The sequence below is a fragment of the Sus scrofa genome, chromosome 5 (assembly GCF_000003025.6).
Source record: "Sus scrofa isolate TJ Tabasco breed Duroc chromosome 5, Sscrofa11.1, whole genome shotgun sequence".
Taxonomy (NCBI): Eukaryota; Metazoa; Chordata; class Mammalia; order Artiodactyla; family Suidae; genus Sus; species Sus scrofa.
In genome coordinates, this window is record NC_010447.5 from 42,727,581 (window position 1) to 42,749,633 (window position 22,053).

Genomic DNA, 22,053 nt, shown 5'->3' on the forward strand with positions numbered 1-22,053 from the left:
TGAAAGAGTTCCCAGTGGCTGTGTGAACAACAAAATAGGAGTATGTTGCATTTTGACCTAAAATATAAAATATTCATGAGTTCATACTGATGTAAGTAAGTGATCAAATAAATTGATAAACAGGGGAGGAGAGACATCTCCCTTGCAGAAGAATTCCAGATAATTTATGTAAATACTCTACTGTCAAGGACATGGAGCACAATTCTTCATTCCTTAAGTGTGGGCAGGGCATAGTAACTTCCTTCTGAAGATTATAGTATTGAAAGGGGAGAAAATAGAGGGACTTTCACAGTCAGATGATCAAGGTAAGTATCAACAATGATAAGTCATGCTGATGTATATTCCTGATATAATGTGATGAGAATGCCACTTTACCTCAATGATCTTCCTCTCCAAACCCATAATCTCAGTCTAATCATTTGGAAGACATCAGACAAATCCCATTCGAGGAACATTCTTCAAAATATCTGACAAGTACTCTTCAAAACTATCAATGTCATCTAAAACAAGCAAAAAGTCTCAGAAAATGTAACAGCCAAGAAGAGCTGAGGGAGACATGATGACTAAATGTAATGTGATAGATATCCTGGATGGGATTCTGGAACAAAAACAAGGACCTTAGGTGAAAACTTTGGAAATCTGAAAAGTATAGACTTTAGTTAATAATAATGTATCAATATTGCTTCATAAGTTGTAACAAATGTAATATTTACTGATAAGGGAAACTGGTTGGGAGGTATATTGGAACTCTGTACCACCTGCTCAATTTTTCTATAAATCTAAAACTATTCCAAAGCCTAAAGTTTGCTTTGAAAAAAAAAGTTAGCCATGAAATCCTTGATTCAAAGCAAAGAATAATAAAATTCTGATCATGTGACACCATGGTGGACATATGATACAATAATATCCTTATGTTCTTATGTTTGAAATAAGGTATCAGATTTTAATTTATAAGTCAGCACAAATTGGAAAAGAACTAAAATGTTCTAAAGAAAATGGACTAATTTTATTCCTTTACTTAAATTACATTTCAGTTTATATAGTCAAAGTTTTAAAATGAATCATTTTCACAGCTACCAGTTCTTTAAATAAGTTAAGTCTTACAAATTCTGGAGTATATGATTCAGATCTAAGAGTACAGTTTTCATTCATATATCCATTTATTCTGGTGGAATATGTACCAGGCATAGTATTAAGTAGGTGTTGAGGATGTAAGGGTGAATAATGTGATGTTGAGTGAGTCAGTCCCTCCAGTTTCAAGTAACCTAATGCAATTTATGTGTCATATTTTTCATTCTTATAAGGGCATAAAAGTAAGTAACTACTTTAAACTGCTAAAGAATATGTATTCAAATAAAACTCAAAGTCCTGTTTTTCTTCGAATGGCACTTGGCCACCAGTTATGCAGCTATACCTTGGTTAGGCTCAGCCTGCCCCATCAAAAAGAGGGTAACGTTAAAATCTTAAACTAGATTCAAGTGTCGATCAGAACACTAATTGCCCTCACTTAGAAGGCCATTCCATAAACACCTGAAACACAAAAGACACTAAATCAAACATCATCTAGCTTTCTCCAGTTTTTGTAAGCAGGGCACAAATGTCCAGTTACAGCAGGGCTGCCTTCTCATTCTGTTAAGAACTCAATTCTATACCTGTAACTCCTGATTTACATTGTTGACCTCTTATGCAGGATTTTTTTTTTTTAAGATAGTAGGGGAAATAAACTCATATTCTTGTGTAAATTGATTTCTGTTCCTGTGTACAGTAAACTGAGTTACATGTATGTCTGAACTCTATATATATATATATATAAAATGTGTGTGTGTGTGAGCATGGCAGCAAAAGTCATGAATGGAAATAGAGAGGAAAGTCATCATTAGTTCTGTACAGATACCTTCTTCTCTAAGTCAAGCATCAGAACAGCCTTGGTTTGAATGTCTCACAACTCCAACTCTAGTATTACTTGTCAGCTATGAATATTTTAAAGGTGGGTGACTTGCTTTTGTTTCTGAAGGCAAAGGTGGCTGTCTTGGAAGCTCTTTATCAGAGAATAAGTTCTTTAGCAATAGGGGAAGATTTGCTTTATTTTGTAAGCTAAAATGTAACATGAATAATAACATTGACATGCTTTCCTAGAGATACGTTAGATAAATGATTCTCATAGAAGATAGATATCTGGTAATACTACATACTAATAATGTGGGGGTGTTTTGTTTTTTGTTTTGCTTTTTGTTTAGGGCCTCACGCATGGCATATGGAGGTTCCCAGGCTAGGGGTCAAATCGGAGCTACAGCTTCTGGCCTACACCACAGCCACAGCAGTGTGGAACCCAGCGACCTGGACCTATACCACAGCTCACAGCAATGCCAGATCCTTAACCCACTGAGCGAGGCCGGATATCGACCCACAACCTTGTGGTTACTAGTCAGGTTCGTTTCTGCTGTGCCATAATGGGAATTCCTAATGTGTTTTAGTAACAAAATAATCTATATTTTATGTATGAGGAAATTTTTGCTCAAAGAAATTGCGATGTACTCCAAGGTACTAGATTCCAGGATATTTGACTAGAACTAGAACCTTGTTTCCTTGGCTATAGCTATTATTTGAAAATCACTTACATATTCTTCAGAATAATAAAAATCATTTACTAAACACTGGTCAAAAAAAGAAAATGGTACTTATTTCATTATTAACCTAAAAAGCATGGATTCTTTCCTCTTAGAGCATTTCATGGTATCAGTTATGCTACTTCAATGGCTTTTTTAAAGTTTTCCTTCTTGTTTCATATTTTATTACAAAAGGGATGGTGTGACAGGCATGGGTTAGGAGCAGAACATTCTGTTTATTCCTCATTATCAGAGGACTATAGATCCTGGGTTGTTGTTGAGGCTATTTTTACAAGTAAATAATGTACTATTGTGTTTTACGCTTGGTGGTAGGATGCACAGTGCCAAACAAGAAGTTCTGTGTCTTTGTCCTGAGTTCCTGGCACGGAACTTCTAGAACCCTGGGAATTTTCTGGTAGTAAGAGTGTTGTCCTAGTGAGGTAACTGATGATGGGACCCCAGGTAGCTTCCAGTAGGTGTTGGACACCAGAAGGACTTTGAGCCAACCTGGGGGTTGAAGATTGAATTTCAGTCATAGGGCTAATGATTTAATCAAATATGCCTGTGTAATGGAGTCTCAATTAAAAACTATGTGTCAAAGCTTAGTGGAGCTTCCTGGTTGGTAAACCTACTTTCGGGGGTGTGTGTGCATGTGCGTGTGACACAGCCTGATTCTGATGTTGGAAAGATGTTGCTGGAATTCACGTTCTTGTTCACGGAGCTGAAGAATGAACTTTGCAAACTCACAGACAGCAAGCAAGCAAAGTTTTTATACAACAGCTCCCAGGACAGCTGGGAGGGGGAAGAAGAGTCCCCCTCTCTATTGTCCTGTAGGGGTTTTTTATCCCTTAAAGATGGGAGTTACCAATGTGGAGTCTAGAAAGTTGTGGTTTTCTCCCATTGGCCTTTCCCAGTTACCCATATCAGTCCTTGTCCAATAGGGATCTTAGGGGTGGAAATGTCCCATAGTCTCATAGTTCTTTGCCCTTCTCTTCCCATGGATTGAGTCACAGGGGGTTAGAGATTAATGTCCATCTGGGCGTAGGTACACGCCCTATAGTAAACAAGGCCTGTGGGGGTGTTACTCGGTGGAGCCCTTAAACCACAAATGTTAAATAATAGCCATTTCAAAGAATGCCTCGAAGCCCATGCTTCTACACTGGCTACTTGAGTTATAATTCTGCCTCAAATACACAAGGAAAGAGCATGAAAGTTCTGCATTCTGTCCCAGACCTCAACTTGTGTCTTCGTTGGTCTAGTCCTTCTGATTTGTATCCCTTGTAATAAAACTGTTAAGCATAGCACTTTCCCTGAGTTCTGTGAGTTATAAATGATCAAACCTGAGGGGTTTGTGGGAATCCCTAAATGTAGCCAGTCTGTGAGAAGTGCAGGTGGCCTGGGAAACCTCTGGAATCAGGGCAGTCTTATTGGTAGTTGTAGTAAGATCTTAATCAAAATAAACTTTTAAGATTCCCTGGTTTCAGGTTTCTTCATGATGAACATTCTTCATTGAGGTCCATGAACTTTCAGAGATCCCTCCAGCTTCTTTTGCTTGATTCCCTTTGTGACCAGCAGCCGACACTTGCAAGATCACCAACTGGATTTAGAGGTTGTAGATTTAGAAAGACTAATAGGTCCATCATGAGTTAAAACCTGTGGTCTTGATAGCTTAGTAGTGGATCTATGACTTCTTCTATAAAAGGTAGAGAGCATCCATAAAAAATGGGCAAATTCTATCCCATGTACTCATCATATATCTGAACACAGAAGCAGGCAGTGTAGAGCATTGCCAAAGAAGAAAAGGCACAGTATAGTCAGGGATTGGCATAGTATTCAGAAGGTCAAAACTGATACAAATTAAAACTCAGACTAATCCAGAAACATATAAATAGCTAACTGCTGTGCTAATTTCAAACTATCAGTGGCTCAAGACAATAGAAGCTTATTTCTAACTTATTGTTTAGTTTAATGTAGGCCAGGTGGGGAGGAGCTCTATTTTGCAGAGACATTCAAGAACCCAAATTTCTGCCATGTGTGATCTCCCCATCTTTTCCATTTGCATTTAGCTGATGAGCAGCAGAAGAAAGACAGATTGTGTCCCTCAACCTGGAGGTGACACATACCATTTCTGCTCACATTTCTTTGGCAAGAACTAGTCATTTGGCCCGCACCCAGATGCAAGGATGTTGGGAAGGGGAGAACATGGATGTTGATGAGCACCTGCTGTCTGTCATAGATCCAGGATCAGTGATAGCTGTACACTGGCACTAAGATAATTGGCGTGGCTTATCCAAGTGAGAAAGGAACTGTTCCAGGGAGTGCCAGAGGGAGAATAGATAGTGTCCCACGGGTTCCACGTCCTGTTATAAACATTACCAAAGTCAGGTTCTGCTGCTTACCTCTCAAAAGCCGGTACTTGAAAGACAAACGCTGGTAGAAATGAAAAGATTGCTTTATTCAACAGGCTAATACAACCTGAAAGTTGTGAGTTGAGTTTTATTTGGGGTGAAATTAGGACTTAAGCCTGGGAGACAGCATCTCAGGTATCCCTGAAAAACCACTCTGAGGAGGGGAGGGGGGAAGCTAGACATATGAATTTTTGTAACAAAGGGAAGGTAGTAGGAACGAAAGATGTACAGATAACCAGATTTACAGAAGATTCACAGAAAACCAGCTTTTATGGGAAGACGTGAAGGTCTGGGCTTACTAGAATCACTCCTTTGATATGCTTTCCTAAGTTCCCTCAGGGCTCACTGGCCCATCCTTGGGAGTGGATGTTCTCACAGATGACAGCTTTTGTTTTGTCCACTAACTGCAGCTCAGGAGTTGCCTCAGAGTTATCTGAAATACTGCCCCAAAGGGGAAATATCAAGATATGTCTTAAAAGTGAAGGGTGAAGTTCATGCAGCCTTGCTGCTGGTCTCCTGAAGGTTACTACTAGTCACAGACTCAGTCATCTTTGACAGATTTCACCATTTTTCGAGATATGGAGAGATGCAAGTATTGGGCTCATAAACATCTTCTCCTAAAAATGTCTATCTGAAGACCTGTTCTTCCAGTTTCCCAGAGCACAGAGTGCCTCACTCCTGATCTCCACCCTGAGCTTCGCTTATCGGGTGCTGCAAGGCAGCTGCAGTAGAGGCTGATGGCAAGTTCTAAATTTCAGTTCATGCTGGCACCTTGGGGAGAAAGAAAACTCATGTTTGAAAACCAGCTTCAAAGATTATGCTCGACTATGAAAGTTTTTAAAGGGACAGCTACTTGCGGAGGGGGTCAGAGTCTTTGTTATCTTCCACTGTGCACACACTTTCTCCTGTTTGACTGGTGGTGAGGTAATACGGTGATTTTCCATGCATCTTGTGCTCAGTCTGAAGTTGCCATCCTCCAGCTGGGTAGGGGCCTTAGCTGCTGCAGAAGAACTCAAAGGTATTTTGTTATGTATATTCCTTGTGGCTGAAGGAGGACCCTGCTCAGGACCCACCATTGTATCTTGACTGCTCTTTTGTTTCTGCATCCCCTCCCTTCCCTGATAAGCCACTATGTTGGGGAGATGGCTCAGATTGTCATTGTTGGAAAATGAGACACATGAACACGGTGTACTCAAAAAGCGTGCAGAGAAGAAAAGACCCTCTCTATTTATCCCTAATGCAGGTGATGTACCTGTCCCCTTCCCATTGGTCAGGTCAGGTGGCACATTCTTCTCCCTTGGTTAATTTGAAACAAATTGTTACTGGGAGAAAGGGGGGGGTCCTCAGGAAGGCCTTTTAGCTTAAACCAGACAAAATGGAGTAACCAAGAATTCCTTTGATAGAAAAGACATTATGTTACTTTCCACAACTACTTGAATCTGCCCTTTGGAACTCAGGGAAAGTCATGGAGGCTGAATGAAGCCTATTTCCTGCAAACTAGAAATGGGGGGCGTGGAAAGGATTTATACCTAGAAGGCCCCCACAGGGGCCTAGCCTTCATTTCTTCCTTCTGCTCCATAAAGATTCAAAAGGATAAAATAGGTAAGCTGTGTGCTGGGGATACGAAGTGTGGTTACCCGAAGTGTACAACCTGTATCTGCCATAATTTGGTATGGGATGGGCAAACTAGCTCTCTGTGCTAGAATTATGAAAAGCAAGGTAGGAGAGTGAGAGATCCCCACAGGACTGGACTGTCTTGATCAGATCTAGAGCATCAGAGACTGCCTGCCTGGCACAGTACAGGCACACTGGAAATGTTGTTTGAATGAGTTCATATCCTCTTGTCTTTAAAAAACAAACAAACAAAAATGAACAAAACTGGAGTTCCCTCTGTAGTGCAGTGGGATCAGTGGTTACTCTGGAGTGCCTGGGCGCAGGTTCCATCCCTGGCCCTGCACAGTGGGTTGATCCAGCGTTGCCACAGATGTGGAGTAGGTCACCACTGCGGTTCAGATCTGATCTCTGGCCTGGGTACTCCATATGCTAGGGGTGGGGGTGAGGGGCCAAAAAAGAAAAAGAAAAACAAACACAAAACCAAAAACCCTTCCCTCAACTCCATGCTCTCCTCCAATATTATCCTTTCATCATCTTTCCAGCAGAACTCCTGGGAGTTAATTATGCTCTCTGCCTCTACTTCCTCTCTTTGCAGTCTTTCTTGGAGCAACGCCAGACAGGTTTTCACCCCTATCTCTTTGTCAAGGTCACAGTGACTTCCGTGTTGTCAGCATGCTCCTTGTTAAAACATTTTCTTTACTTGACTTCCATGATGCTTCTGGTTTTTCTCTAATCTCACAGGCTTCTTTTTCTCATTTACCTTTTTGCCAGTTCCTCATCCTCCTCCCAGCCTCTTAATGTTCCTTGCGTCCTCTAGGGCTCTGAGCCTAGCCTTCATTTCTTCATCTTCTTTCTTCCTGTCTTCATTTCCTAGGTGATCTTATCCAGCCCTGTGGTGTTAGATAACCTCTATTTGATGTTGACCGCTGAGTTTCTAACTTTTCCCCTGAATTTAAATCTGTGTATCTGAATGCTTACTCAGAATTTTTCTTGGATATCTAATAGGCATCCTAGACTTAACATGTCTAAAATGGAATTCTTTATTCCCTGACACTCCCACTCCCCACCCCAGTAAAACCCCCTTCTTCTCAACTGTTCCGTGTTTCAGTAATAAGCTACATCGTTCATCTAGGTGTTTAGACCACAGTCCATGCTGTCATGGTATCCTTCTTGACTACCCCTTTCTCTCATCTCATCCAGCAGCAAGTCGTAGATTTTATCCCTTCATAGTATATTTAGAGTCTTCTCACTTCTAGCACCTTAGCGCTCTCTGTAATCCCTGCTGCCGTCTTCTGCCTTGACCGTTGCAGAAGCCTCCTAACTGACCTCTTTGCTCCCGCTCTTTCTTGCCCACTGCTGTCTGTTCTCTCAGCCGCCGGGATGATCTTTTTAAAACAAAGGCACTTCTCTATTTAAGACAGTCCAGTTACTTGCTGTGATACTTAGCATAAAGTCAAAAGTCCTCACCATGGCCCACAAAGCCCTGTTTTATCTGGCTCCTGGTTACCTCTCCGACCGCACCTTCTACCATGTAACTCAGGTGCATCCATGTCCTGGTCTCCTTGCTGCAAGGAGAATAAGATCCCAGACTCTGAAGCCACACTGCTTAGGTTTGAATTTTCTAGTTATCTGACATTGGACTCATGATACTGTGCCTCAGTTTCTACATCTATAAAATGAGGACAGTAATAAGACCTACTCCGTGGAGTAATTATGATGGTGAGTGAATATATGTAGAGCACTTAGAGTAACCCCTGCCTGCAGTAGGCTCTCTGTGTTAGCTATGTGGCGGCTATTATTTCATCAGGTCTTGACCTCTACGTCCCTGACTCAGAGATGATTTTTTTTTTTTTTTTTTTTGGTCTTTTTGCCATTTCTTGGGCTGCTCCCACGGCATATGGAGGTTCCCAGGCTAGAGGTCGAATCAGAGCTGTAGCTGCTGGCCTACACCACAGCAACAGCAATGTGGGATCCAAGCCGCGTCTGCGACCTACACCACAGATCATGGCAACTCCGGATCCTTAGCCCACTGAGCAAGGGCAGGGACCGAACCCGCAACCTCATGGTTCCTAGTAGGACTCGTTAACCACTGAGCCATGATGGGAACTCCAGAGATGATTTAAATAGTTGTAGAATCGTTGGAATGAGTAATGAATACGAAGCCTCCTGGGAGACCTGCCTGGTCAGCTTACTGTGGTGTAGAGACAGCACGTGTGAATGTCACAGAAGTGCCCCTTCATTTTAGTTTCCACCCTGAAGGTGCCCACCCCCCCTTCTCTTTCCCTAGTCAGTCTCTTGAAGGACCCACTGCTGTTTAGCATTCCCTCTCCCACCTCCTGCTCGTGCCGGTTCAGATCTTTGGAGGCCTGTAGGGGTAGACATGGGGAAAAGAGTTATCCCACCCTTATATCTTCCCTTTTTCTTTGCCTCAGTATGAATTTCATAGGCAGCATCTGTAGTTTCTCCATATATTCCTCTCACCTTTTGTCAGAATACTGGGGAAAATTTACTGAGTATTCTGTGTGTGTGTGTGTGTGTGTGTGTGTGTGTCTGTGTGTGTGTGTGTGTCTGTACTTAAGGGAGAAAAGGAACAAAATGAAAAAGGGCAGGGCAGAAGAGATGACCTGTTTCAGCTTCCCTTCTTTCATTGTTCCTATCAGCAAACTTTCTTTAAAACATCTAGACTTGATATCCTGCAAGGAGCATGGGGAACAATTAGGAGACTTGGCCTTGTTTTGCAGAGAAAGACCTTGCTCAGAAATAGGCTGTGATGGAAATGGACAGCGAGGGAGGGAACTCACTGGGTGAGTGAGGAGATGTGTATCAGGTGCATTCAGCCTGAGAAATAGCTCCAAGGTTCACAAGTCTCACATCTACTTGTGACCCCGTGCACAAGCCATGGAGACCCCCACGAGAGGCGTGGAGCTGGGGGCAGGGTCCCGACTCCCAGTGCCAATTGCCAGGAAGCATGGAGCTACCAGAAGGCCAGATCTCGTGCCTCAGTGAGCAGAGAGGTGTGTTCCTGGTATTCTGACATCATCTACAAAGAGACAAGAGGTGCAGACTCTTTGTAATATGATAAAGAGATACTTTATGAGGGTTAAGAAATTTTTAGAGCTCAATCCTTCTAGAAATGCCTATATATATTCCAGTATATTATGTAAAAATATTAGTCATGTTTCTTTTGTAATCATACTTTATCTTTTTAAATATATGTGCTATAAAGTGGACTTTGAAATCCAGACTGGTCTAATGGTGATTCACATTATGTGGCTTTGCATGAAGCACTGCACTTATTTCACTGGAAATTCTCTGAATTATTTAGACCATAGTTAATTGGATTTTGGTAATCTGAAGGCAGTGATAAAATAATTGAACCTCTAAATCTATTAATATGATTTTTGCTTAGGTACCATTCTCTATGTAGCTGGCCGGAGTAAATTGACCTGAAATAGCTTTTATATTTTTTCTTTTTTCTTTTTGTTCAGTAAAATCAGAAACAGAGGCTGTATGAAGTAATTGGAAAATATAATGGCAGTGGTAACGCTGACCACAACCAAGAGTTTCCACCTTAACCAGTGCAGGATAGGCTTTAGATAAGACCTGGGCAGAACTTTTAGACCTTTTAATGGATTAGTTTTTATTTGTGTGTGTGTGTGTGTGTGTGTGTGTTTCCCTCTCTCTCTCTCTCTTTTTTTTTAAGAGCTGCACCTATGGCACATGGAGGTTCCCAGGCTAGGGCTCAATTGGAGCCATAGCTGCCGGCCTACACCACAGCCACAACAACATCAGATCTGAGCCACATCTGCTACCTACACTATAGCTCACGGTAATGCTGGATCCTTAACCCACTGAGCAAGGCCAGGGATCAAACCCACAACCTCATGGTTCCTAGTCAGATTTGTTTCTGCTGCGCCACAACGGGAACTCCTCATGTGTCTCATTTTTGATTTTTTGTTTTTTTGGGTTTTTTTGTTTGTTTTTGCTTTTGCTTTTTAGGGCCACACCTGTGGCATATGGAAGTTCCCAGGCTAGGGGTTGAATATGAGCCTCAGCTGCAGGTCTATGCCACAGCTACAGCAATTTGGGATATGAACTAGAAAGAGGAAAAGCCCTTAGTATGTATTTAATGAATGAGGTCTGCTTCTCAAATTCTTTCATGTTAGTCCCAATTGTAATGATATTGCCTCCCAGGAGTGTGCGGTATCCTGGAGGAGTGGAGGAGGGGTACCCATTGGGGCACCCTCAACCAAGGATTTTGCACACTGGGTGTATGTGTGGAGGCTGTTTGGGGCCATCTATCACTGATGATGAATGAATGTCATTTCACATTTCTGGCTGTTGCTAAAGACACAGACATCTTCTGTTGTGATTTCAGGGTGCCTGTAGCCATGTATATTAATTCAGTTCCTTTATTCCTTCAGTTCAGGAGTTCCACAGGCACTTTCCCAGCCCTGTTCTTGTTGTTTTTGTGGAGGGAGGGCATAGAAAGTTTCTGTAAACCTTGTTTGGGATCTAGAACTCTTACAATATCCATGGGTAAATAGCCCCCCAGAGTATAATCTTAGCCTGTGCTACTCTCCTGGGGTTATTCAAACCTTTGAGATGTAGACAGGAAGGCTCTCTGGCTATTAGGACCCTACAGTTATCATTATTTGGCTCTTTAAAGGAAAGACTCTGACATCTCTTTTAAAATGTCTAAAAATTGTAGTTATCTAGGTAACCCATAAAAGGCATACAGAAGTTTGAATATTCAGAGCTGCTAAGTTAGTCTAGTGTGAATTTTTTAATAGCCTATGTTCTCACTGTAGCAAACTTCTCCCCAAGAGTTGACACTTCTTGGTTAATAGTTACATAAGAAGATAGTTGATTAATGATATCTCTGTACACCAAACTTCAGTTGGTGTTTGCATGGTGATTTCCAAAAGATTGACTACTTGTAAGATATGTTTCTATTCTTACATTAATATTGGAATGCAATTCTTAAAACAGACGATTTTTAGAGCAGTCTTAGATTTACGGAGAAATTGAGAGGATAATACTGAGTTCCTACATACAACCCCCCATACTTCCATCCAACACATTTTTCCCTGTTGTTAACATCTTGGCATCGTTTGATATACATGTTGTAATTAAAACATCAATATGATACATTATTAACTAAAATTTATACTATGTTATATTTCCCTGTGTTTACTTCGTGTCCTTTCTCTGTTGGAGGATCCCATCCAGGACACCACATTACATTGGGTTGTCTTGTCTCCTTAGGCTCCTCTTGGCTATGACAGTTTCTCAGACTTTCCTTATTATGATGAACTTGACAGTTTTGACACATATTCATCAGGTATATTGTAGATGACTCCTCTTGGAAGTCGTCTTGTTTTTCAGCTGATTAGACTGGGGTTATAGGATCGTACAGTAGGTATGATCTTAGAAGAAACTGCCAAACTGTCTTCCTAAGTGGCTGTACCATTTTGCATTACCACCAGCAATTTATGAAAGTTGTGTCTCCTCACATATTTGTCAGCATTTGGTAGAGTCAGTTTTTTGGATGTCACCCGTTCCCATAGCTGTGGAGAGGTTGGGATGCAATTTTCATAGTTTGTCATTTAATCTTACTGTCGTATTTTATTATATCTGACCATGGAAACATTAGCTTTCTCCTGATATTTCTTTTAAATTAGCATTAAGAACGGAATGTGAGCTTTTTCCAGTAACTGTTACAGATGTTTAAATATCATTTCACATGTTATATTAAAATACAATTTTCTCTTCTCTTTGCTTTCTTATTACTAATAGCTTATAAACTATGTACTATTCATGTTAAGCTATTTTCTGTTGATGTTAATGTCTCATGTTTAATTGCTTTTGTTTAATTTTTTTCTCATTTTCCATTCTTCAAAGTCATTTTTGCTTTTTTGTTTGTGTTTCTTTGTTCATAAAGCTTTTTTGTTTCCATTACATTATGTAGTTTTGTACCAATGGCTAGAAGCAGATCGTCATGGCAAGAGCCAAGATGCTGCAAATACGACTTCAGGTAAAAATAAAAATAAAAGCTGAGGTGTAAGAAGTTATTATTTTAATTCACCCCAAGCCCATCATAATTGTTTACTCAGTTTTGCTTAGGCAAAAACTAGGTATTATTTTCTATTTCTGTTCCCTCATTTGCATCTTAATTTTCGTAAAGAACTCATTTGCTCCAAGCCTTGAAAAAATTATTCATTGGTCTTTAAGCTCTCTTGGCAGATATGTCCTATTCTCTTAGGAGGAAAGGCTTAATTGCAGCTTAAGTTTAGTAGGAGGTTACTTGGCACTATCTCTTGGAATTAAGTCTACATGTAGCTGTCATATAGGATATTAATATTTGCACAAATTTATAATCCTTGTTTATTTCAGGATAGTGTTTAAAAAGTGAATTTTAAGTTAAGGATATTTATGTAATTTCCATTTCCTTAGAATCCAAATTCTTAGACTGATTTATTTTTTTCTGCCAAGTCCTAGCAGTAAATTCTAAGTTAGAAGTTTCCGGGTTAAAACTGTGAAGGTTACTTGTTCCCCTGTCTCACATCCCCCAAGGAATCATCTCCAGGTTTCTCTTCTTTGGCACTAGTAGGAATAGCTGCATTTACTCACTTCTAAATCCTTAACAGCGTTATCAGAATTTCTACTTAGTTCTTTTCCAAATTTTCTTCAAAATAATATTTGCCAAGACAGCTGTGTAAATGTAGCAGTGATCTTCCTCCCTTTTAAAGCAGTCTAATCAGTGATGGTGGTGGTGGTGATGGTGGTGGTGGTGATGGTGGTGGTGGTGGTGGTGATGGTGGTGGTTCTGTTTTTCTTTTGTTAGATTTGTATTTTTGTTTTGTGGAGTTTTGTTTTTGTAAAATTCTTTGTCTCTGGAGGTAGTTTTCCTTCTCTCCTCTTGTGGTTGATTCATTGTGCCTCAAGAGGGTGTGGTGTTCCTTAGTTATCAGAACAATTATATTGAAAATGGCACTGTCATGTCTTTTCTGATTTATCTCCTGTCCCATTAATAACATGATAGATGAATAAAGATAATGTTACTATTTTAACCAAACTCAGACAGGAATTCATTAAAAGGTAAGTGTTGCAAGGAGTTATATCTTGAGTTATGTGCTGTTTCTTCTGCCCCTACAGTATCTCATATTTTATTTACATTTTTGAATGATAAAATAAGTGTTTTTGGTATTTGGGGGTGGGCACAGGAGAGGGTTCCTTGATGACCCAGTATTATCTGAGGATATCCTATTGCTGTGTCACTAGCACAATCAGCAACTTAAACCTTAGAACCAGGAGAAAAAAAATATTTTTGCCATACCTGTGGCATGTGGAAGTCCCCCTACCAGGATCATACTCACGCCACAGCAGTGACAATGCTGGATCCTTAATTGCTTGGCCAGAAGGGAACTCCAGACCAGGAGAAAAATTTTGTTTTGCTTTTTGTCTACTTAAAGTGAACTGAAAAGTAACCCTTTTTTTTTTTTTAATGAAGAAGTGAATAATCTGAAAATTCTTAGTGTTTGTATAAGAATCTAGTGTTAGCTGAAAGATACCACTTACCCTTCCTGAAGTCGACCATGCAGAACCCTGACTGCTGTCTTCAGAGTGGCCCGTGGATAGCTGCGCATTTTCAGTTGACTTTTCCACATTCACATAAGCTAGAAGCATGGCACAGAAATGATAAACTTTCCTTCGGGATGCCTTTAACAGTTTCTCTTCTGGAAATGAAAGTTCTCTATCTCTTAGAAGATGGAAATATGGGGTAAAAAGATGTAGAGATGAAGTGTTTGCCTAAATAAGAGGAATCCAGAGGAAAATTACCTTTATCCAAGCACTTAAATTGAAAGTAATAGGTTAGTTGCTGCAGCAAATCTATTTAAATTATGTGTCCTTATTCAAAAAAACTCTGTGTTTTTTATATTGCAGTCTCCAGCAACATTTTAGAGTGTGATTTTTTTCCCTCCTTCTGTGATCTGTTAAGTTTTGTACTGAAAGGTGTTTTAGTATCCATCTTTTATATTTTTACCAGAGATGGAAATGAGCCTAATTAGATGTCCACATGTGACTCATGTATTACTTTATGATATTTTTTACTTGTACAAATACTGGTGAGTGGTATTTATTTTTTGATACATCAGCTTGTGTTTTACACTTAATTAGAACCTAAAAAGTAGAAAAAGCACAGGAGACAGAATAGTTTTGCTCCCAAGGGCTTCTAATTTTTTAATCTCAACTTTCTGACATTGAGACTTCAAGATCCATTCACATTAAAATATTTTATGAAACCGAGGCATTTAGGGGTTATAGGTCTCATGAGAGTTAATTTGGTCAATGAGGTGAAGAACTGAGCTGACAGCTTTTACTGAATTTTCTTATATATGATAATCAAGGGATAGCTTTTTACCTTGCCAGAATTTTAACAGGTGATGAATTGGGCTTAGAACAGCTTGTCTCTTTTCAGAGGTTAGTGAGCTTAATGTTTTCTGTCTACTAAAGCAGACACTTAGTAATGATGTTTCTGATTCTGTTAATTCTGTTACCTGTAAAAGCATGGAGATGCAGTCATGTTTACTAGAGATTTTGGTAGGAATACAAGCAAAGTTGCCTCTTTGGGGCTCTGCAGCATTTGGTCTATACATGTACAAAGTTTCGGGATCTTAAGTACAATTAACTTAATTCAGGTTGTTTCTTTAGTGAATTAAATGTTTCTAAATAGAGGACAATAATTAGGTTACAAGCAAGGATTATTTTAACATTTCTTGATTTTTAGTATCAGTTGTCTAGCCAGGATTTTAAAATTCAGTTTCTGAAGTTTTAAATGGAGATCTCTTATTAACAGTTCCTTTTCAGTTATCCATTGAAAAATTTACAATTCAGACAATTAGAGATAGAAATTGAATGAGATTTCAACATTATCAGTCAGTGTATCTACAAAATAAAACTATGACATGCTTTTGAAAAATTTCCAGATATTAACTAATTATTAATTATCTGTTATAGGTGAAAATTTTGACCAGAGTCCTTTGAGAAGAACATTCAAATCCAAAGTTCTGGCCCACTATCCTCAGAATATAGAATGGAATCCTTTTGATCAAGATGCAGTAAACATGGTATGTGGGATTTTTTTTCTCTTCAGCCTTCTTTTTAAGATGACAGTAGTAACTATATTTTCAATGTCTACATTATTTCATTTAATTTAACCCTTTATTTATTTGTTTATTTTTTTGTCTTTTTTTTTTTTTTTTGCCATTTCTTGGGCCGCTCCCACGGCATATGGAGGTTCCCAGGCTAGGGGTCGATTCAGAGCCATAGCCGCTGGCCTACGCCAGAGCCACAGCAACGCAGGATCCGAGCTGAATCTGCAACCCACACCACAGCTCACGGCAATGCTGGATCCTCAACCCACTGAGCAAGGCCAGGCATCGAACCTGCAACCTCATGGTTCCTAGTTGGATTCGCTAACCCCTGAGCCACGATGGGAACTCCTTAATTTAACCCTTTAAATAAACAACTCTATAACATAATATTTTCTTCATTTTAGAGATATGGAAAATGAAGCTCAGAGAGGTTAAGTAACTTGCCGGGGGTCCCCGTAGCTAATAAGTATATATAACAGACCCTCAAAGCCCACTTTCTTTTCTTCCTATTAAGCTTTGTGATGAATTTATATTAATGAACACTTAGATGCTTTGATGACTGTGATATTATTTTGTTTGCCTGGTGAGGAGCTGGATGGAAGGAGCATGATTACAGTTTTCATACCTTAAGGAATGTGGTATGATGGGTCTGTAATTTATCATGTTCACAAAGTAAGGTAGGAAAGGAACTTCCGTGCCTCATTTAGACATTAGTAGGAATTTGTTTATGAAGAATTTGAATTAATGTAATGAGTTACCAATAGTAATTTGTAAGTCCCTTTAGAGATTCTTAGAAATACAGTACATCATAATTTTCAGGTCATTTAAGAATGGTTCTGCTTAGAAGCCTGGATAATATTTTGCACCTCCATCACCTCTGAGATTATAAAATTCAGAGGGCCCTAAAGTACACAAATCAGCGATTAGGCGTGATAGGCCCAGAAATGATTAAAGGTGGACTGAGACACTGATAGGTGTGGTTCTTTTTGAGTTTTAAAGGTATAGCCCAAAGACCCCATTATGATGTAATACTGTAAGGGAAGAAAATAATATTTAGTAGATGCCTCTTAGACACCCTCATATACATGCTTTCACATACATGCTCACATGTACCCAGTGAGGAGTCTTAGTCCTCTTTTACAGAGGTTAAGTTATTTGCCCAGAGTTATATGGGGAGTCTCAGAGATTAAATCCAGATCATTTCTTACTTTCTAGCTCACTTTTTTTTCCCTATCTGCATGCTGTCTCCCCCAAAGAAAAACTAAGTAACTTGGTTTTGACCTGGCCCAAAGTGATATGGGTCCCATAGGACCTTTTTCGTATTTCTGTGTCACGGTAAACCCCTTCCAGTCCAGGCTTGCTCCAAAGAGGGAGTAGCAGGGAATTTTTCTAAGGACAGATGCCTAAGGCACTTGGCACTTGGACTTTGCTTCTTCACTGAGCACAGTGTAGTTATTCCTCTAAATGTTGCCCTGTACGGAAATAACATGAGATGCCATTTTGCTGGAAGTTAATGCGTGGGGCCCAGCCTCATCTTTGAAGACAGCACTATCGATGTTAAGTAGAACACAACTGTTAGTTATATTTATGAGATGTGAAGGAGTCAGACAAGCTTCTGACTAAAATAGTTGGCAAACAACAGTGACAAAAAATAATTTATCAGCTGCTTGTGCTAGCAAATTACTGGAAAGATATTAAAGAGTGTATAAATGAAGCAATGGAAAAATGGATAAGAATATAAGTAAGATTATAATACTTAATTTTCTTAAGTTAATAATATATTTTTAAGTACAAATTATTCTGTGAGAAATCCAGAAGTCCAAAATTAGGTTCTTACTACAACATGAAACCACTATCATTTGGAACAAAATGCCACATTTGATGTATTTCATTTCTTTTAATCATTTGGATGGATTAATAGTAAGATATCTGTGATAGCACTTGCCTCTATGTGCATAACAGTCACCTTTAAAGCAATTATTAGCTTCCTTGATCTGTCTTTGATATTTTCTTCACCCTTTGTCTCTGAGTTATCTTCTGTAAGCAGAAACGTTTTTCTCTGAAGAATGGACATGTAGGTTTGTTTTAGTGCTTAAGTACCATACAGCATTTTGCTTATTGCCGCAAATCTAAAAGGATTTGCTGGTAGTCCTTGAAAATCACTGAAAAGCATCCCATTAAACTAGTCTGCATTTGGGTCATAGATTTACTGCCTTTATTTCCTCTTTGATTTATTAGTAAGTGCATTTGTATGAAGCTATAATTTATTCTCACCTAAAGATACAAAGCTTTGTTCTTGCCTTTGAGCAAAACCCCACTCCAATAAGTTATCACCTTTTATAATATCACTCGTTCCTCTAACAAAGTGGAGCTTTTAAATGAGGGTCATTAATTTCACACAAAATAAGTACTCCAAAGCAATGAAAGTTTGTTAAATTAAAAAAATTCCATGTGCATGCATGATATATATGATGCATATATAACAGAAAATAGATACGTGGCGTGTGAAATTGTTTCTGATTTAGTTGCTTTTATGTCTCTTTTGGTTGTGGAGTCACAGACTTTTGTGGGAAAAAAAACGGAAGTATCATAAAACAGAGAGAACAAAACAACAGTCGTATACCACTACTTAGAACTAACACATGTCAACATGTGACAAATTTGCTTCAGATCCACACCTTTCCTCTTTTTTTGAATTATTCAATGAATTTTATTACATTTATAGTTGTACAGTGATCATCACAACCAAATTTTATAGCCTTTCCACCCCAAACCCTCAGTGCATTCCCCCACTCCACAACCTGTCTCATTTGGAAACCATAAGTTTTTCAAAGTCTGTGAGTCATTATCTGTTCTGCAAGGAAGTTCATTGTGTCCTTTTTTTAGATCCCACATGTAAGTGATAGCATTTGACGTTGGTGTCTCACTTAGCGTGATAATTTCTAGATCTATCCATGTTGCTGCAACTGCTGTTATTTCTTTCCTTTTAATGGCTGAGTAATACTCCATTGTGCATATGTACCACATCTTCTTGATCCACTCCTCTGTTGATGGACATTTAGGTGTTTCCATGTCTTGTCTATTGCATATAGTGCTGCAATGAACATTGGAGTACATGTGTCTTTTTGAGTCTTGGTTTTCTCTGGATAGATGCCCAGGAGTGGGATTGCTGGATCAAATGGTAATTCTATTTTTAGTTTTCTGAGGAATCTCCATACTGTTTTCCATGGTGGTTGCACCAATTTACAATCCCACCAACAGTGTAATAGGGTTCCTTTTTCTCCACACCCTCTCCAACACTTATTGTTTGTAGACTTTTTGATGATGGCCATTCTGGCCTGGCACACCTTTCCTCCTAAGTGAACAAAACATCAGGAGTGCAGCTAACCTTCCTTTCCTTTCTTCACACTACAGCTTGTGCTTCTGCTTCTCTCTCTCTCTGGAAGGCTTTTTCACATCTCCTTCCCCTAGTGAATTTTTCATATTGACCCTTCAGATTTCATTTCATTTTAAACATGATTTCCTTAGAGAAGCCACCCCTGACCACCACCTTCCACCACCCTTCCATACATTCAGCCAGGTCCCCTTAGGTTCTCTTGGCACCTTGTACCTTTCTGTGGCAGTGGCACTATGACAGTTGCAATGAACTATGTGGCTAGTTGTCGACTCTGCATCTCCTGCTATAACATAAGTACCATTAGGACGGGAACACTCCCTTTTATTCATTTCTGTATCCCTAGCTTTGAACATAGTAGAGGTTCTAATCTTTGAATAAATGAAGGAATGTATGCTTGCTTGCACTATTTCCCTTCCCTGTCTTTGTTCAGATGTCACCTCTACTGCAAAACCATCTCTTTAAGCAGGAATAGTTAGGTGCCCTCGCTTCTCTCTTCTCATAACACCTTAAATGCTCTCCGTAGCAATACTGATCACATTATTTTGTAACTGTGGGTTTATATGTTTCTGATTCCTATTAGACTCTCTGAAGTAAGGGATTGATTATTTATTTATTTATTTATCTTTTTAGGGCTGTAACTGCGGTATATGGAAGTTCCCAGGCTTGGAGTCAAATTGGAGCTGCAGCTGCCGGCCTACACCACAGCCATAGCAACATCAGATCTGAACCTTGTCTTCGACCTGCACAACAGCTCTTAGCAATGCTGGATCCTTAACCCACTGAGCAGGGCCAGGGATTGAACCCGTGTCCTCATGGATACTAGTTGGGTTCATTAACACTGAGCCATGACGGGAACTCCAGGGATTTTTTTTTTTTTTTTTTTGTCTTTTGTCTTTTTTTTTGTTGTTGTTTTGTTGTTGTTGTTGTTGCTATTTCTTGGGCCGCTCCCGCGGCATATGGAGGTTCCCAGGCTAGGGGTTGAATCGGAGCTGTAGCCACCGGCCTACGCCAGAGCCACAGCAACGCGGGATCCGAGCCGCGTCTGCAACCTACACCACAGCTCACGGCAACGCCGGATCATTAACCCACTGAGCAAGGGCAGGGACCGAACCCGCAACCTCATGGTTCCTAGTCGGATTCGTTAACCACTGCGCCACGACGGGAACTCCCAGGGATTATTTTTATATTTGCCTGTTGTGTTATCAAGATCTAATGCAATACATGACGTAAAATAAATGTTTATTAAATGAAGAAAGGAAGGAGAGAAAGAAAGAAAGAAGGAAGGGCAAACTGACTCACTAACTCCTTGAGAGTTTTCTGAATAATTTTGACTTATATAGTAAGAGAGATGGAATGAAAGTCATAGATGTGTAGAAAATTGGAAAAAAATGGTTAAAATTTTAGCCAGACTGCCTAAAAACAACTCCAGAGAGATAATAAGGACATGTGGTTATTCAAACCAGGAGAAGTACACTGCATTGTGAGCCCCCTTTGGCTAGAGTAAGTGATTGCCAGTGACAATCTGGTTAGCAGTGACAACTCTGAACTTTTAGATGTTGTGAGGGAGTGGGGTGGGAGAGGATGTTGTTAGTAAATAGCAACATCAGCAGATAAATGATGTTGAATGCCATGGTGAGCAAATGTTGATTTATAGTTTGGATTAGGAAAAATAAACTCACTTTTAAAAATGAAAAAGCAATAGCATTTTCCAATTTATGCTTCCCAAATTAGAAATATAATTCTTACTTTTTTTTATTTGTAGGAAGAGAATTTAAGAATTCTTACATCTGTTGTCTGTAACATAGCAATCATTCTTCACTTTGAGCTGCAACTTTTGGCAAGCTTTTCTTGTAAATGTTTGAATGTGTGCTAAAGAAAGCTACAAACTCTTAAGGGAATATTGGGCAGCTGTTCAAAAACAGTTCAAGCTGTAGTTTTGTGGTTTATGATGTTAGGAAAGCCTGTCAATTACAATTAAGTCTTTATGTTGACTTCAGAGGTCACTCTGTTTCTATATTGCCTACTTGATGTAAAAAGAGAACTACAGGAAGTTTCTCTTGTGGCTCAGTGGTAACGAACCTAACTAGGATCCATGAGAACTCAGGTTCAATCCCTGGCTTTGCTCAGTGGGTTAAGGATCTGGTGTTGGCCATGAGCTGTGGTGTAGGTCGAAGATGCGGCTCAGATCTGGCATTGCTGTGGCTGTGGTGTAGGCTGGCAGCAGCAGCTCTGATTCATTGCCTAGCCCAGGAACTTCCATATGCTGCTGGTGTCACCCTAAAAAAGCAAAAAAATAAAAATAAAGAGAACTACAGACTGAATGAAGAGATGAACTAAATCTGATCCTGTAACCCAATATGTTTTTGATTGCTTTCCTGCTCATTCATTTATTCCTTCATTCAACAAATACTTATGTGTGCCACGCACGACGCCATGCAAGGTTTTTTTTCCTTTTTTTAGGGCTGCACTCCTGGCATATGGAGGTTCCCAGACTAGGGGTCAAATCAGAGTTATAGCTGCTGGCCTATGCCACAGCCACAGCAACGCGGGATCCAAGCCTCGTCTGTGACCTACACCACAGCTCATGGCAACACCAGATCCCTGACCCACTGAGCAAGGCCAGGGATCTAATCTGCATCCTCGTGGATACTAGTCGGGTTTGTTAACCACTGAGCCATGATGGGAACTCCAAGGTTTTTTTTTAAATTTAGTGAATTTTATTATATTTATAGTTGTATAACCATCATCACAAACTAACTTTAGAATATTTCCACCCAAACCCCCAGCCTCTCTCTCTCCCTATGCTATGCAGGTTTGAGCTTAGCCTGGAGCAAGACTGATTCAAATCATCCTTCCTATAATCTTTATTA

General features: G+C 39.7%; 1 protein-coding gene across 7 annotated transcripts in view; it reads left to right on the plus strand.

Annotated features, from left to right (window-relative positions):
- DENND5B (DENN domain containing 5B) overlaps positions 1 to 22,053 on the plus strand; it is a 228,305-nt gene that overhangs the window by 84,905 nt on the left and 121,347 nt on the right. For 5 of the 7 annotated variants that reach the window (XM_021092091.1, XM_021092090.1, XM_021092094.1 and 2 more), the window contains exons 2-3: positions 12,600 to 12,665; positions 15,650 to 15,759. In XM_021092091.1, coding sequence (XP_020947750.1) covers positions 12,600 to 12,665; positions 15,650 to 15,759 — 176 coding nt within the window. The remainder of the gene's footprint in view (positions 1 to 12,599; positions 12,666 to 15,649; positions 15,760 to 22,053) is intronic. The other 2 variants (XM_021092092.1, XM_021092096.1) reach the window with 1 other exon arrangement.